The sequence below is a fragment of the Lactuca virosa genome, chromosome 5 (assembly GCF_052849685.1).
Source record: "Lactuca virosa cultivar CGN04683 chromosome 5, Lactuca_virosa_CGN04683_v6, whole genome shotgun sequence".
Classification (NCBI taxonomy): domain Eukaryota; kingdom Viridiplantae; phylum Streptophyta; class Magnoliopsida; order Asterales; family Asteraceae; genus Lactuca; species Lactuca virosa.
Window position 1 is genome coordinate 7,168,914 of NC_136430.1, and position 19,485 is coordinate 7,188,398.

At 37.5% G+C, this 19,485-nt stretch overlaps 1 protein-coding gene across 1 annotated transcript; it reads left to right on the forward strand.

The window, feature by feature from the left end:
• Positions 1-103: 103 nt before the first annotated feature.
• On the forward strand, positions 104-2,250 carry LOC145114567 (transmembrane emp24 domain-containing protein p24beta2-like). Its single transcript, XM_079050611.1, has 5 exons — positions 104-239; positions 348-554; positions 1,405-1,591; positions 1,760-1,867; positions 1,959-2,250. Exons 2-5 carry the CDS (start codon positions 348-350, stop codon positions 2,090-2,092), a joined length of 636 nt encoding a protein of 211 aa, XP_078906737.1. The 5' UTR covers positions 104-239; the 3' UTR covers positions 2,093-2,250.
• The last annotated feature ends 17,235 nt before the right edge of the window (positions 2,251-19,485 follow it).

Here is a 19,485-nt window from a genome sequence, read left to right on the forward strand (position 1 = left end):
ACCTGGGCTTGAAGACCTTTTAACAAATTAATCTGTTGGGCCGGAGAAGCCTTTTAGACTAGAGCCCGAGTCTTGCAAACTTACGGCTCGTTGACACATAAAACCGTCAAACTTAAGAACAACTTACGACTTCCTGTTGGAGTTGGGTGAAACTTGTTTCTACTTTGGTCGTGTGTTCCGACTTCTGCTCCATCATCATCGTATCTGTATTCCAACGAATAATCCGAAACGATTCAAAGGTAAACCAGTTACTGATCTGTTGTTCTTTCAATTCTCAATTACAGTCCATAATTTAGAGCCATTTCAGATATTGCTTCCTTGAAGTGATTTGTTTGCGTTTCTTTCAGATGCGGATGTCTTCGATTGCGATTGCGGCGGTCTTTATGGTGATTCTGATGGCGAACATAGGGGAAGTGTTGGGGATCAGGTTTGTTATAGACAGGGACGAGTGTTTTTCGCATAAGTCCGAGTACGGTGCCACGGTTCGATTTTCGTTTGTCGTCATTAAGGTCGAAGGTGCGTGGCATTATAACGAAGATGGCGTCGATCTTGTGGTATTCATCTCTCCTTGTCTTCTTAATTTTTACTCATCGCATTCCTGGACCTTTAATATTAAATTTTGAAACCTAATTCGTTAAGTTCGATGATTACGGGGATGTTTTTATTCTAGTTTCTTAGGTTCGAATCTTTTTTTGTTAAATTGTTCCAGATCTTTTCTTTTTCTCCATGATTACGCGAATCCCTTGCCAATTTTGACTATTTGGAAGTCAAAATTGACGTTTTGGGGTTCATTAAGTATTGGGTCAAAGAGGCTTTTTTTTTTTTTTTATAGTGGAATTAAAATTTCGGATCATGTAATGCAATTCAAGACTTGCGCTAGAAAACTGGTATGAAACGATCGGTTTCAATAGCATATTTCTTGATAACATGCATGTTATTGCCTTATTGCTTGTGCAAAGGGTTATATTTTACTCATAATAGCAACATATATTAAATTTCTTTGCTATCATTTTGTTAATCGAAATAGAATTATACTATAAGATATGAATTTTTTTTTAACAAGAAACGATACTGTCTGGCTTGTGAGGTGAAGCAGGATTATCTTCAGGTTCGATTTTGCTGTGGATCTTTACGTTTTCGTGAAGTTTTTTATATCTACATTAAACTTGATGAAAAATACTAAAGATTAGAAATTATATATACAGTTCATATCCGTAGTATTTTTACATTTGGAAAGTCATAATTTTAACCTAAAAGGTGAAACACTTGTATAAAGACTTTGGCAATTTGTTGTTTCATTCTAAATTATTGCTGACATGTACATGTAAGGTGTTTGTTGTTATATAAAGGCGTGTAGTACCTTTAGTAGTATATTGACCATAATATATATTATATTGTGATTAGGTGACGGGGCCAAAGGGTGAACAAATTCAAGATTTCCGTGATAAGACAAGTGACAAGTCTGATTTCGTGGCACATAATGAAGGCCTCTATAAATTCTGCTTCACCAACAAATCACCCTACCATGAAACTCTAGACTTTGATGTCCATTCCAGCCACTTCTATAACGATGTTGAGCATGCAAAAGATGGTGAGCGTTACAAGAAGCTAACCCCTTTTACTATTTAACTAGTTAATTAATACTACATATCATTATTGTCAAGATTTTCATATCTTGTCTTATTAATAAATAAAGATGGCAGAATGGGTTGGGTAGCTTATCAAAATGGGTGATTTTTTTATTGTTTTCTTTTTGCAGATCATTTCAAACCGATTTTGGAACAGATATCAAAGTTAGAGGATGCTTTATATAACATTCAGTTTGAACAGCATTGGCTTGAGGCCGAGACCGATCGACAAGCGATAAGTATAATAATCTCTATCTAACCTCTTCCAATAGAAAACAAAATATAAATATAAAATGATTACTCATTTTAGTATGTGTTTGATATTTGCAGTAAACGAAGGAATGGGCAAAAGGGCAATGCACAAAGCGGTTGTGGAATCAGCAGCTCTGATTGGTGCGAGTGTGCTGCAGGTCTACCTTCTCACTCGTCTGTTTGAACGAAAGCTCGGGTTGTCCAGAGTTTAATGTGTCATCTCAGTATGGAATCCTTTAATTTAATTTGTTACACAACTTTTGTTATCAGCTCTCTCTCTTATATATACACCACCAAATTTGCACTTGAAAAACTGTAATTCAGAAGAGGGTGTACAAAGTCTTGATTATAATTATTTTCACCTCAGAAATCCTTGTGTTGCTTCTCTCCCTCTTTTGACTATTTAATTGTTTGTTTTTCTTTATTATATGAATGTTATTACAACATCGAGTATTACATCAATTCATTTCATAGTCATAGATTTGATGTATTTTGATTTTCTATGTTTAAAAAGAAAAAAGTTGAGAAATTGTTTTAGAGTAAATTATAAATTTGGTTGTCCTTGGCTCATTTTACAATATTGGCCTATTTTTAGTGTTTCATAAAGCTTTTGATACTTTCATATATGCCTTGCACATGGAAGGATTAACTTACTTAACATAGTTAAATAGACATTGTGAGTTACCCAAATCGGTATACAACATAGCGGCCAAAATTTTAGAAAGACAAAACTGCAAAAATGGTCTCTATGGTATGCATTTTTTTAGGGCTTTAGTTCAAACCCCGACTTTTTTGGATTCGTGGTTCTTTTGAGCTAGTTTTGTTGTGTTTTTTGTTCTTCTGAATAGTAAAATGACTGTAATACCCTTGGGGTATTTATTTTCCATTTTTCTTTCATTTCTTCTTAAATCTAATACTAATTTATTTATTTTAATAATTAAAAAAAAATAAGGAGGGGCCACCTTCTCTCTCTCTCTCTCTCCCCACCCACTTCTTCCCAAGATTTTTATGCTTTCTCTCACTACTACCGATGTTCCCCTTCTCCGACTGATCCTCAGTTTGTTCTTAAACATAAACACACACTTTGTTTTACATAAAAACACACGCCATATGAACCAAAATGAAGATGAACACAAGAGGTCTGAAAAACATGAACCCATATGTTCAAGAACTCGAACTCGGATTCGAGATGTTTGTTCTTCAAGGTTTTTGCAGATTTCGACTTTGAGCATAAACAAAAAACACATACATACAACAACCCTTTACAGACATCGATCGAGCTTTATCCCCCAACAACCATTTACAGACATCGATCGTCGAAGTTTCACTTGGGTTTGGTTTTCAGACGGTCGTGTTCAACTGCGAGTTTGAGTTTGGTTTTCAGACGGAGTGTATGAAGAGGGGAAGAGTCTGAGTCGTGATCTTATTGATCTTATTGATCTTATTGGTCTCTCTCTCTCTCCCCACCCACTTCTTCCCAAGATTTTTATGCTTTCTCTCACTACTACCGATGTTCCCCTTCTCCGACTGATCCTCAGTTTGTTCTTAAACATAAACACACACTTTGTTTTACATTAAAACACACGCCATATGAACCAAAATGAAGATGAACACAAGAGGTCTGAAAAACATGAACCCATATGTTCAAGAACTCGAACTCGGATTCGAGATGTTTGTTCTTCAAGGTTTTTGCAGATTTCGACTTTGAGCATAAACAAAAAGCACATACATACAACAACCCTTTACAGACATCGATCGAGCTTTATCCCCCAACAACCATTTACAGACATCGATCGTCGAAGTTTCACTTGGGTTTGGTTTTCAGACGGTCGTGTTCAACTGCGAGTTTGAGTTTGGTTTTCAGACGGAGTGTATGAAGAGGGGAAGAGTCTGAGTCGTGATCTTATTGATCTTATTGATCTTATTGGTCTCTCTCTCTCTCCCCACCCACTTCTTCCCAAGATTTTTATGCTTTCTCTCACTACTACCGATGTTCCCCTTCTCCGACTGATCCTCAGTTTGTTCTTAAACATAAACACACACTTTGTTTTACATAAAAACACACGCCATATGAACCAAAATGAAGATGAACACAAGAGGTCTGAAAAACATGAACCCATATGTTCAAGAACTCGAACTCGGATTCGAGATGTTTGTTCTTCAAGGTTTTTGCAGATTTCGACTTTGAGCATAAACAAAAAGCACATACATACAACAACCCTTTACAGACATCGATCGAGCTTTATCCCCCAACAACCATTTACAGACATCGATCGTCGAAGTTTCACTTGGGTTTGGTTTTCAGACGGTCGTGTTCAACTGCGAGTTTGAGTTTGGTTTTCAGACGGAGTGTATGAAGAGGGGAAGAGTCTGAGTCGTGATCTTATTGATCTTATTGATCTTATTGGTCTCTCTCTCTCTCCCCACCCACTTCTTCCCAAGATTTTTATGCTTTCTCTCACTACTACCGATGTTCCCCTTCTCCGACTGATCCTCAGTTTGTTCTTAAACATAAACACACACTTTGTTTTACATAAAAACACACGCCATATGAACCAAAATGAAGATGAACACAAGAGGTCTGAAAAACATGAACCCATATGTTCAAGAACTCGAACTCGGATTCGAGATGTTTGTTCTTCAAGGTTTTTGCAGATTTCGACTTTGAGCATAAACAAAAAGCACATACATACAACAACCCTTTACAGACATCGATCGAGCTTTATCCCCCAACAACCATTTACAGACATCGATCGTCGAAGTTTCACTTGGGTTTGGTTTTCAGACGGTCGTGTTCAACTGCGAGTTTGAGTTTGGTTTTCAGACGGAGTGTATGAAGAGGGGAAGAGTCTGAGTCGTGATCTTATTGGTCATCGGAAACTAGGTTTGTTTGTGTTGATGGGTTGATGTCACTGAAGAAGGAGGTGTTAAGGCGTTTCTTGGTGGTGGTGGTGGTTCTGTTTGTCTTGGGGATGGATGTCACCACAGGTGATGTGGGATAATCAAAATTGGGGTTTATCCTCATCGCCTCCCTCGTCTTCATCATCTACAACTCTGATTTTCCTCTCTAACCTTTGACTTTTCTCCCCTGTGATTAACTAGCTTAACCTCTCCAACCTCCGATTTCCTCTTCAATCCTTGACGCCTCCATCACCTTCATTATCTTCGACTATGCCACTTCCTGCTTCATCATACTCTAAAAATCACATATGCTCACCAAGCTCTTCATCTAAGAACGATGATCCATATGGTAGTGACCAGATCTGGTATAACCCGTGTGTCGAAATTCTTGAAAGAGATAAGAGATTATTGATGTTGTTAAGGCTAGATCTGATCGATTTTTGTGTTTGTTTAGGTAAATGTTCTAAAGATTATACTGGAAAACTCTTGAAGGTTTGAACAATTTTAAAGATTCTGGAATGGAATATGTATAGGAAAACATTTTGATGAAGATGATGTTGATACTCGAGATATATATATATATATATATATATATATATATATATATATATATATATATATATATATATATATATATATATATATATATATATATATATATATATATATATATATATATATATATGTGTGTGTGTGTGTGTGTGTGTGTGTGTGTGTGGGCCCAAATTAATTATTTTCTTTTTCTTTTAAATTAAAATGAAAAAAAATATAAAAAGTATATCAGAAAGGGCATTTTAGTCTTTTTAGTTTTTCGAGAGACCAAAATCACAAGCAAACATGGTCAAAAGGACCAAGAAGCCAAAAACGTCGGGGTTTGGACTAAAACCCCAAAAAAAATGCATACCACAGGGACCATTTTTGCAATTTTGTCTTTTAGAAATATTCATTTTTGAACTAAAAATACACTTAAACATGGGACCAAACTTGTAATTTACTTTTATTCTTGCATTAAAACATCATAACAGCTAGTAATGTTCATCGAGTCAAAATCAGTTTGATATGAATAATGAACCGTATGCGAGATTCAAAGAAAAATAAGAGCAAAATAGTTGAATGATTGCCAATTTCTTAATGAAAGCTCAAAGATAATCGGATGAGAACCAACAATGGCTTCACACTGTCGAAGCCTCAAGCCCGTTACAAGGATCTTCTGGAAAATAAGCCGTTACAAGGATCTTTCTTGAAAATAAAATCATGTCTGATACTACCTCTCCACTCCACTAAATAAGAATATTCTATCAAACTTATTTCCACTACTCTCCACGTGATTTGGTGTAACATCCCAAAATTCAGATAAAAAATTTTTGTTTTTAAATCATTCTCAAACACTCAATAATCATGTCAAGTCAACCAAAATGTATCATAGTAAAAATATCATCAGAGTAAATAATCCCAAAGTCACATGATGCGGAAAACATGGGCAGATGCGGTGCGATCAGGTTGAGCCCTTCCCTTTCGAGCTGGAAGTACCTGAAAAATACAATCATATCAGCAAGAGTCACAAAGACAACAAGCACATGCAGGCATAACAGTAAGTGTCACCTCAACAGCCGGAGCAAACTCCGCTCGGAACCGGGTCACAAAGTCCAACCAGGTCATGACCTTAATGGTTGGGGCTCCTAGTGTATAGCTAAACTCTTACCACCAATCCCGAGCTCGCTCCCTCAGACATCCTGGAGCGAACCTCACCTTCGACCCCTCGGGGTAGAAGCTATTCATATGGGCACACTCAATATCTGCAATCCAACGCCTGGCGGCAATGGGGTCCTTCACCCCAAAGAACTCTGGCGCCCCATATCCCCTCAAATCCTTGAGGGAGAGAGTGTGGGCTCCGTGCTGACTAGCGGCCAAATTGGCCCTAAAGATCTGAAGGCAATCCTCTGTCAACTCGATGATACCCTCCTTGATCGACCCAAACATCACTAGGGTCGCCTCGAGGATTCCTCTAGTAATCTCAGACGCAATGAACTCACGTAAACCCTCATAAATTGGTCCGATGCTCGAGCCCGAACCAGATCCAAATCTTGAACCTCCTGCCCCACCACGTATCATCCTCATGTTGAAACATAACACAAAAGAAACAATAAATACAAATACGAAGAGGTTCCCAGGTGAGTACTCTAAGCGTACCACCAGTACGCCTGGCGTACTCGATGGCTTCGCATGGATCGGGATCCCAGGCACGTACACTCAGTGTATGCCTTCGTACGCCCTAGTTGGCCAAAACCTTCCTTTAAGGTCTTAATTCGCTAAGACCTAACGTCCAACTCCAGATCTAGCTCTTTAGGGACGTCCTAAACAATAAATTTGGCAACTTTATCCTTTTGCATGTCTTAATGGGACTCAAACTCTAGATTTAGCATTCTACTATTATTAAATGGTCACTAACTCATGCATGGTTGATCTACAACCAACAAGATACAAGCTTTATGGACCAAGGACCTCAGAAACATCAAAAGAAACATCTGGAGTAGCATTTATTCGCAAGAGTTCATCTATGGGACTAAAATATGCCAGAATCTTCTCCAAATCTAGATCTAGACATAGGATGAGAAAGGTTTAAACTTTATACCTCCAATAAGCTGGAAAGAGTGAATAATCCTTGGATCTACAAGCTCTCACTTGACCAATGCTTCTCTACAAGTCTTATTCTTCTTCAATATGCACCACACACACAAAAACACACACAATGATCAATCTCTTGAGAAATGGGTTAGGGTTTGAGGTGTAGCTCACAAAAGGTAATGGGGTTGATATGGTGAAAGCTTTGGGGTCTTAATGTGTTTAAATAAGGTGCAAACCCTAAAAAATAGGGTTTGCCCTTGATTGACGCACGCCCAGCGTACCAGGGGGCTACCCCATGTCCAAGTCTCTTCAAGGTTATGCCCACCGTACTGGGTCCTTATGCAACATAATTATATACTTAAAGAATAAGAAATTTACCAGAAGAATCGGAAGTTACAACTCCCCCCCCCCCATTTGAATCAGATTTCGTCCTCGAAGTCCGCAACTATGGGTAATGATCTCTCATCTCATCCTTATGCTCCCACGTCCATTCTGACCCCTTCTGATACTGTCACTGCACCTTTACCAACTCTATCACCTTGTTTCGAAGAGTCTTCGTCTTCCTGTCGAGGATCGCCACTGGTCTCTCTATATAGTGCAGGCGATCATCCACTTGGATGTCCTCCAATGGAACCACTGCGGAATCATCGACCAAGCATTTCCGCAACTGAGAGACATGAAAAGTTCTATGAATCTGACTGAGCTCCTCTGGTAGATCCAAGCGATACGCAACTCTGCCCACCCGAGCTAACACCCTGAAAGGACCAATATATATGGGGCCTAGATTGCCTCGCTTCCTGAATCGAATGACACCCTTCCAAGGTGACACCTTCATGAGTACCATGTTCCCAACCTAGAAATCCAAGTCCGATCGGCGTCTATCTGTGTAGCTCTTCTATCGGCTCTGTGTTGTCTGAAGTCTGCCACGAACCTGTTAAATCAATTCGGTCGTCCGAAGTACTACCTCCATACTCCCCATAACCCGTTGACCGACCTCACCCCTAACATATCGGGGTACTACACTTACTCCCATAGAGCATCTCAAAAGGAGGTCGATCAATGCTGGCGTGATAACTGTTTTTATACGAAAACTCTACCAAAGGAAGATACGTATCCCAACTCCCGCCAAAATCCAATACACATGCCCGCAACATGTCCTCCAATGTCTGGATAGTCCGCTCACTCTGACCGTCAGTCTACGGGTGAAAACCCATACTAAAATGCAGACGAGTACCCAACTCCTCGTGGAATCTCTTCCAGAACCTAGAAGTAAACCGAACATCCCTATCAGAAACAACTGAAAATGACATTCCCTGACGTGCCACAACCTCTCGAATGTAGATGTCTGCCAACGTCTCCGCAGATATACTCTCCTTAATCGGAATAAAGTGTGTGCTCTTGGTTAATCGATCCACGATGACCCATATTGAATCCACTTCGTGCGTCGTCCGAGGTAATTATGTGATAAAATCCATTGTCATCTCTTTCCATTTCCAAACGGGAATACCCAATGGCTCCATTTTGTCGTGGGGTCGTTGATGCTGGGCCTTGACCTTCCTTCAATTCAATCACCTCTCCACATACCAGGCCACATCCCGCTTCATGCATGGCCACCAATAGTCAAGTCGGAGATCTCTATACATTTTTGTCGCTTCAGGGTGAATAGAGGACCTCGACTTGTGCACCTCCTCCATCAAAACATGACGCGCTCTGCCCCAATATGGAATCCACACCCTCCGATGAAGGGTTAATAATCCTCCGACTATTATAATCAAAGGAATCCACCTGACCCACAATGTGCTCACTCTTCCGGTGTTCTTCCTTCATAGCCTCAACCTGAGCCTCTCAGATCTACTCTAATAGTTGGCTAATCACAGTCATCCTCAAACATACATCCCTGATCGGGGCAGAAACCACCTTGCGGTTGAGAGCATCGGCCACCATATTGGCCTTCCCCAGGTGATAAAGGATCTCACAATCATAATCCTTTACCACATCCAACCATCTGTGTTGCCTCATGTTCAGATTCGGCTAATCCATCAAATACCTCAGACTCCTGTGATCCGTGTACATAGTACAACGGACCCCATAGAGGTAATGTCGCCAAATCTTGAGGGCGAAAACTACAACCCCCAAATCCGAATCATGTTTTGGATAATTCGCCTCATGAGGCTTCAGTTGCCTCGAAGCATAAGCAATCACATGACCTCGCTGCATCAAAACTGCACCCAAACCCATAATCTACACATCACAATCTACCATAAAGTCCTCAACACCCTCCGGCAGGGTCAGAATCGGCGCCTCACACAGTCTCTGCCTCAGAGTCTCAAAAGTTGCCTGTTGCTTAGGCCCCTAACGTAAAGTGACGGTCTTCTTCATCAATTGAGTCAAAGGAATCATTATCTTGGAGAAATCCTGAATGAATCTCTGATAGTAACCAGCCAATCCAAGGAAACTCCAAATCTCAAATGAAGACCTCGGAACCTCCCACCTTATCACCTCCTCAACCTTGGTTGGGTCGACCAGAATATCGTTCTGGTTGACAAGGTGTCCCAGAAACTGCACCTCGTGCAACCAAAACTCACACTTGGAGAACTTCGCATACAACCTCTCCCTCCTCAATGTCTCCAATACCTCTCTCAGATGCTCCTCATGTTGTTCCTGAGTCTTGGAATAGACCAGGATGCCATCGATAAACACAATCATAGACCGGTCCAGCATAGGCCTGCATATGCGATTCATGAGGTCTATGAATGCGGATGGAGCATTGGTGAGCCCGAAGGGCATCACCACGAACTCGTAATGACCATATCGAGTCCGAAAGGTCGTCTTCTACACATCCTCCTCTCTGACCCTCATCTGGTGATAACTCGAACGCAGATCAATCTTGGAGAACCAAGATGTGTCCTAAAGTCGGTCAAATAAATCGTCGATCCTCGAGAGTGGATAATAGTTCTTCACTGTTAGCTTATTCTGTAACATCTGATTTTCAGGTATTTTCATTTTATCCCTTAGCATATTTAAAGTTTGCATATTTGGTCCCTTGTTGTTAAAAGGCTTTCATTTCAACATGTATGTTGGGCATACGAGAGGTACGCGCAATGTACTTATGATAAACCTGGATCGTGGAAGCCATGCTAGTACGTTGGACATACATGTGGTATGCAGGGCGTACTAGCTCAGTCTCCAAACCCTAACTTTAAGGGTTTGCTCCCTATTTAATCCACCTTATGCCTCCTTTGGACATTTCTGTTGGGTTTTGAGCATTCTAACACTCCTATGGTGTACATGCAACCCTATAAACCTTGGATCTATGTTTTCTCTATTATACATGCAAATATTAAATATTCCAAGGTTTCATCCTAACTAGCATATTATGAAGCACCTATACTACAAAGTTCTAGTTAGATGACATACCTTTTGATGTAGCTTGATGTCTTCAAGCTTTAAGAGCTTAGCCCCAATTGTGTGGAAGCCTCAAGTGGAATCACAAATCACCAAAACACCTTGGAAAACCTTTAGAGAATATGGATACTTGGCTCACACTATGAAATCAGTTATTGCCCTCTTTAGTGTATCCACACTAGCCACTAGCATAATTTCATGAACCATAAGACCCTTTATATAGTGTGGAGGATTAGGGTTAAACCCTAATACCCATGACCTTTCATTTCCTAGGATCCATGGGTTAAAGCTCCATAGACCATCCATGAAGACTTAGCCCAACCTAAATGAACTTGGCCCACTACACATATATATATCTAAGAGTCCATATTTAATTAGTTCCTTTTGATCAGTTAATTAATTATAAATTAATTCTTGATCAATACTAATTAAATAATATGATTATATATTAATATATTAGAAATTATAATATATTAATATAAATCATAAATATACTATTCTTAAAAGACTATCCATATAAATTGTGTCGGTGAAGTGCAACCTAAATGGACCATGCTGGGTCGGGTCAAGTACATACCAAATATAGTTATGGACTTAGACATTAATCCAACAGTCTCCCACTTGGATAAGTCTAAAACTATTATTGAGTATGACTTCAAAAACCAACTGGCAATCGTAGCTCTTAAAGCCGCTGTCGAACTCTGATCTTGTCAATGAACTCTGACCTTTGTCAATGACTTGTCCATTAGATAAGGGATCATATATTCCTCCATTCTAGATATCATATGGACTGAGACATGGATTATAATCATTCTCTCTGTCCATTTGTTGTTTCCCGATTTTCGATTTATGATGACTGACTGATTGAACAAATCAAATCAGTCCTGGCTTGGCCAAGCACTCACATGTGTCATCGCTAAATCATCGAGGGGCCCACATATATCGCTTTTATCCCGAAGGTAAAAGGAATGGATAAACTTCGACTCATATGGCTTGTTCTACTACTTGTTGAATCATACACAAAGGCACGTTTTATAACATCGAGTTACCAATGCGTTTTCGTGCAATCAATGTATAACCAACTCATAGTAACAACTCATATCTCTAGGTTTGAAGAATATAAGATATTATCGTCTCATGATCACTCGTGATAAAATCCATGAAGTGATTCAAATGAGCGCGGTTTGAATCCAATACTCAGAACTTATGAGCACGCATGAGTGTTGTAGCACCACTTTGTCCACCAACTTGGACCTCTACAAACCAACCCATGACAGTCTTGATTCATATCTACTTCCAACATATGACCGACTGTGGATGGTTTGAATAACTTAATCATTCAGGAAGAGCGACTTAGTTATTCTGGAAGTCAAAACATGCAAAGTGAAACACAAGAATAAATGAATCAAATATGGTATCAAACCCTATGAATATAAATAAAAACTTTTATTTATCACCATATTGATTACTCATTATTCATTGTTTCGGTTTTATCAACTTTATACTTGAATTAAAAACACTAGTTGTCCCATGCTTCAAGCATGTACACTATGTTTTTCTTAAACAATAGCTTTGCCATACACCAAGTATGCACTCTATGTTTGTCTATGATCCTTACTTTGTGAAATAAACCAATTGAACATAATTTCAATGATTCTAATTTCACACTCCCAAATCCTTATCGAAAAATGTGAGAATTTCAAATTCCTATCATTTATCGAAATTTGTTTAGATTTTAAACTTATATGCACTGACCCTCCTGTAATGAATATGTACAAAGTCACAAAGACTTGTCAACAGTCATTATAAGGTATTCCAATGGAGATCAACTCCATGGAAACTAAGTCTTATATTCAAAGTACATTGCTTTGGACATGCTTCTTGCATTAAGTTTTCTAATCTTACACAGATAACTTCCACCTATGGAGACAACTCCATATTCTCATTTTGACTATCACTTCTGAATAAGAGATGCCTCTTTTCAGAATATGTCAATATGGTCCTTCCAAAATTAGCATTATACTTCCAACTGTCCCTGAGCAACCAATCTTTGGTAAACCTCAGATTGTCCTCGACAATTGCTTAATCATTTTAGTCATATCCAATTGTAGACCTTTTCCCTTCTTAATGCCTCTGGGCATTTGGAAAAATTTAGAAATGACAAATATTATAGCACATGCAATCGATCCTGTACCCAAAGCAAATGGTACACGATTCATGATGTCTCACATAAAGACATGATTCTAGACCAGTCTTTTGCTACAATATTTTTATTTGCCATGTTTTCAAAATTTGACTATGAAGAGGGATGTCATAATCATAATCGAATTTTGAGAACGCAATATATAGAATTTCCTTAAGTTGAACCAATCCAACATGAAATTCATATATATATTCTTGACTAAGGATGATTAAGGTCTCAATCTAAGCCTTTAGAACTGAAATGAAGTATATCCTCTCCCTTAATTATAGCAAAACAACTTTTTCAATCCCTGCAGCCTCACGAATTGAAACTTTTGTTTTCTATAATTAACATTGCTAACTTGCAACACTAACAATAATTATCATGCTCCCACTAACATGATGATTATTAGCATAACACTTATCCTCCCACTAGCTTTGACATGTACTCAAAAATCAGCTGGACTTCTAGAAATCAATACTTTACTGACTTTCTTACCAAAGTTCAGATTTCTGATACGAGATGCTTTGATAAAACTTTATCAAAATCATACACCTTTCCTTAGATAGCATGCATGTGTGTCTAAACAATTTCAGAACTATGAAAAGGGATGCCGTAATCATAGTCTCAATTGTTTAGACCTTTTGCCATCTGCTTCAAATCTACTTGGTGGAAGTGTTTCCTCACCATCATTTTCATGAATCGGAGAGAAACCTTATGACCCTTAGATTTTATGGTGTATGTGTTCTTATCCATGTGAATCGTCAAAACCATAGTCACAAGACAAGGATAATGACAAATCCAAACTCATATGGACTGAACTTATGCAATCTTAACTTCTTGCCACCTGGCAGTACATGGCATGCCATTGCTTCCAAGTTGTTATGCAACCAATTGAGAACTTTCAGAACTCCTATGCAAAGCCAACTTTAACTGGAATGGGCACAGAATATGTCAACACGATAGGTTATAAACCTCATGTCGTGTGCTAGTGAAGAACCTCAGGTTTTATTCTTGATTAGTTCTTGAAATTCTTTTTAGGATCTTTAAGACTCCCACTATCCTCTTGACATATAAGACTATCTTGCCAAATTTCAAGAGATAGTGCGGATTCTTTATCAAGACAAACACTTCACACAATTGGCCGTAGTTGGTCTTTGTTTTATCCAAAACATCACAACTTACCAATTTCAAATGTACAAGAGTAGGACACTTTTACTCTTACATTTGACAAATGTTTTAAACCTTTCTTTAAGATATGTCACTCAAGTTACAATCTTGGAGTATGACTCTAAGAATTGTTTTGGAACGAAGTATGACTCATCTTCCTGATCTAACCATTTCAACAATTCATGAGTCCTCTTCTTAGTCATAATAATGCACTAAGATGACCTTTAGAGGACTAATTGTGATATGATTTCTAAATCATTAAGATGATCACAAACATGATACTAAAGTACTCTCCCATCTTTTCAGATTTGAGAAACTTTTATCTTTCTGCCTAATTTGATTCTTCCCATTCGTTCTGCCATACATTGAGACTTTTCCAATGTTTCAGAATTATACTTAAACTTGTAAGTATAACCATATTTACTAAACTTTAGTAAATCAAATAGTCTTAACGAGCTTTGTGGTGGACATGACCAGTGCACAAGAATGTGTACTCGATCCCTTTAGTCCTTCACTTGACTCACACATCCATGTGAACAAGTAATTAGTCTTGATTTTCCAATACTTGAAATTTCTCATTCATCATACTATTCAACTTGCATGATTCCAAGTTTCGGTCCAATTGAAACTTGGGTGATGAGGAACTTTCCTGATTTGGTAAATTTAGACACTACCAAAAATGAAAGAATCAAATCCATTTTCCAATATTGTTGTCAGTGGAATCATATAAGCAACAATTTTCCACAAATACCATTGTAAGGATACTTCAAATAAATAAAATTAAACAATTTTCTTTTATTTTAAAACGTTGCGGAAAAACTTATCCTTACAATCCACATGGAAAATTGTTGTTATCTATTCCTTAGCAATATATCATAACTTCTTAAGCAACTGCTCAAAATTCTGATGCGATCGAAATCCACCTTCACGATCAGAATCAGCATATACTTCCTTTAAGATTTCTCTCTATTCTTTGATTCTTAAAACATCAACATGTGACCCAGTCACATCATGTAATGAGGATCTCAGAATAGAACTTAACAGAGTTAGATAATGGGCTCTACCTGATGTAGAGTCAAACTTATTGACTTTAACATCCTTAGGTAAATTTGACAGCTTTGCAATCAACGCCCCTTCCTTTGGAAAAATAAACATATGGACCCTTTGGTAATGGGACTATCTCAGACTTAGCCTTTCTCTTTACCATTTGGTCAACCGGGCTGACTATGGTCAATCCCTTTCCATTGGGAAGAGAATGCTTTTTCTGGATTTCCAGTGTCACCATTGTCACTGTCCATAAAGTTTTTGGGAATTTGATCTTCTAATCAAATTTGCTTTACTATCGTTCCAAATCATTGCTGATTCAGCAGCACCAAGCAAATAGATATGATCATTAAGGTTCATGTCATAGTCTGTTTCATAGTAGTCCCAAAGGAACTCACTATGTGACTTAGAAAGTGATTGAACATCCAACTTTCTCAAGACTTTGACACCCAACTCTCCCGGCTTGTCAATATGTGACTTCATCTCTAAGATGTGATCACACATAGACCTTGCTTGCCATTAGGGCTTGAGTGACCTTGAACTTTTGGGTTAGGGAGAATAATTGGAGGAGGTGGAGGAAGAGAAGTATGACTTCCATGAGCCAAACTCGGGAAGTCATATTCATTAGGAAAGCTTGGTTTGGGAAGATCATTGTTGTCTAAACCAGACATCAACAATGGGAGAAATTCACGTAAAGTTGATTTAAGTCCTTAATATAACACCCAATATGATATATTAAGGCTAGGACCCAACAAACTATTTTATAACTTGGAAGAGGGATGTCGTATCCAAGCTATAAAATATTTGAAGGTAGGTGAATGACGATTCACCAATTTCCACCAAGATAAACGAAATGTATTATTAGGTTTTAATTGGTTTTGAAACTCCTAGATTCTTTTGAGATTCATTGAACTTTTCAATGGCATGTTTCAATCTCGAGTGTGCCCTTCAGGTTTTGTGACTGGGATGCCGAGGATCACAAAACAAGGTGTGAAGTAACCATGCAAATATACTTGGTACCCTTAATATTTACCCCTCAATCGATGTGCCGGTTAACCACACACGCTCCAACGATACTATGATAAACATTAAGTTACCCTTTGCCTACCTTGTTAAGTCCAGATTAGTGTGCCGGTTAACCACACACGCTCCACTAACAGCTTAAACAAAGTGCAAAGTGCAATTTCATGGATTAGCACCTTATTCACATTTTCCTAAGTAACTAAGATTGGGAATTTATAAAAGGTTTAGTTACTTAGTATTTATCATTAATACTTTTAATGAAGGGAGAATTATAGTCCTTGTCCTACATGTTCGGCTAACGACCCTCCACCAGTCAAGGAAGCGGTGGGTGAGAGTGGACACCCATTAAACTGCCATTTTATAGGCAGTAACCTTATACCCCCCCCTTATAGACCGGCTTCGTGAATGAGGCCTACTAATGGTAAGACGACTTGCTCTTATACATATAATATATTAAACTTTTAATATTATAATAGTATAAGGGTGTATTTTAGACATTTAAAATACTTGGTGGTTTAATCTATTAATTAAACTATACTCTTAATTTAATTAAATTTAAACCATGTCATTATGGAATTATTAATTCTCTTTTAATTAAACACTTTAATTATCTATTAATAAAGTCCATAAGAGTTAATTGAATTATTCAATACAAACATCATAATTTCAATTATTAAATTCAAAATTAAAACCATTTAATTAATTGTTTAAGTTATGAACCCAAGAGTTTTAGAATTCAATTCTTTTTTTTATCATAAAAAAACTTTTTCCAAATTCCAAAACTTGAGGGCAAGTTTTGTAACTCTTGAAAACTTTTGGATTCCATAACTTATGGAGTTAAATACTTGTTTTATGATGAAACTTTTCATGTTCCATAACTTAAGAACAAGTTATGGAATTCTTTAAAACATTAAGACTAAGTTTTGTAACTCCATAAAAAACTTTGAATCAATTTTTTTAAAAACCTTTTCATATCCATAACTTATGAAGGTTTCAAAAAACTCTTTAGATCAAACTTTTAAAACTAATAAAATAATCATATCATTTTATCTTTTACTAAATTTGACCTAATTCAACTCATATAGCAAATGATTCAAATTTTACAAATAATTAGTTTTTCACAAAAACAAGTAATTATCTTAAAATTTGACAAACGTCATGTTTTTTTTCCTTTTTTTTCCAACTTTGAAAATAAAACATTTGCATCAATATAACAGAAAACAACCCATGGCTCTGATACCACTGTTGGGTTTTGAGCATTCTAACACTCCTATGGTGTACATGCAACCCTATAAACCTTGGATCTATGTTTTCTCTATTATACATGCAAATATTAAATATTCCAAGGTTTCATCCTAACTAGCATATTATGAAGCACCTATACTATAAAGTTCTAGTTAGATGACATACCTTTTGATGTAGCTTGATGTCTTCAAGCTTTAAGAGCTTAGCCCCAATAGTGTGGAAGCCTCAAGTGGAATCACAAATCACCAAAACACCTTGGAAAACATTTAGAGAATACGGATACTTGGCTCACACTATGAAATCGGTTATTGCCCTCTTTAGTGTATCCACACTAGCCACTAGCATAATTTCATGAACCATAAGACCCTTTATATAGTGTGGAGGATTAGGGTTAAACCCTAATACCCATGACCTTTCATTTCCTAGGATCCATGGGTTAAAGCTCCATGGACTATCCATGAAGACTTAGCCCAACCTAAATGAACTTGGCCCACTACACACACACACATATATATATATATATATATATATATATATATATATATATATATATATATATATATATATATATATATATATCTAAGAGTCCATATTTAATTAGTTCCTTTTGATCACTTAATTAATTATAAATTAATTCTTGATCAATACTAATTAAATAATATGATTATATATTAATATATTAGAACTTATAATATATTAATATAAATCATAAATATACTATTCTCAAAAGACTATCCGTATAAATTGTGTCGGTGAAGTGCAACCCAAATGGACCATGCCGGGTCGGGTCAAGTACATACCAAATATAGTTATGGACTTAGACATTAATCCAACAATTTCTTATCAGCCACCCTTCCCTCATAAACCCTAATCTTGAGTCTAAGCTTTGTGTGTGAGAGTTTGGATATTAGTGATTTTGGTGCTCATTTGTTGAAGAAGGCTATTGAAGAAGGAGGTGTTGCTTGCACACTTGTAGATCCAGAAACTACTTCACCTTGTGCATCTTCTGAAGGTAATAAAGTTTATACTTTGATGTGTTTCCTTTTAGATCTCCGTATATGAGTTTTATGAGGTTTTTGTCCCAAATCATGGACCTTTGTGAGCATGGAGCACTCCATAGCATTGTAGCTGTCCTTTCATGTGCTCTAGGTCTTATAGATTCATAAAAATGGTTGCTTGATTATTTCCCTTGGCCCATGCATGATTTAAGTGAATTAGAGTGTGATGAAAGTTAGAGTTTTGCGTATTGGGTCCTTTCTAGCCATGCAAAGACTTAAATTCGATGACTCTATGGGTTAAGACATGCTATTATGGTCAGATATGAAGTTGGGATAGGTGTCTTAACAGATTAAGACATAAAAGATGATAAATATGGATCAGGCAGAGTACGTCGGGCTGTAAGTCCCCAAATATGCTTGTGTATCAATCAGATCCAATTGATGGTGCGGAATCCTAATCAATTGGATGATGTCAGATCAAATAGAAGAGAAGGAGGAGAAGAAGATGATGAATCTTGTATGATTTGATTAGAATGAAGATCCAGATACAAGATTCACACACACTAACACACACTCTCTTTTCTCTCTCTCTAGAACACCTTCAAATACACACACATAAGCTCCTCTATTTTATGGAAATTATGCACTCCTCATCCTATATATAGTAGATATGGGCCGTGAATGGGTTTACGACCGTAAACCTGTTTACGGTCGTAAACCTGTTTACGGCCGTAAACACTGACCGTAAACACATATATGGTCGTAAACATTGAGTTGTTTACGGTCCTAGACATAAAAATACATTTTCCTAGAAAAGCAAAGTATAAACCATATTTTCGACCCAACAATCACCCCCTTGGTTTATAGCTTTCTTTTCTTAATTGACCCAACAAGCTCCCCCTAAAAAGTAGCTGGCTTTTCTTGTTAATCTTCAGTTGGAGATTGGCCTCAGCGTTTATCTTCGATTTCTTCACAGCATCAGGATGAACATATGAATCTTCCATGAATGACT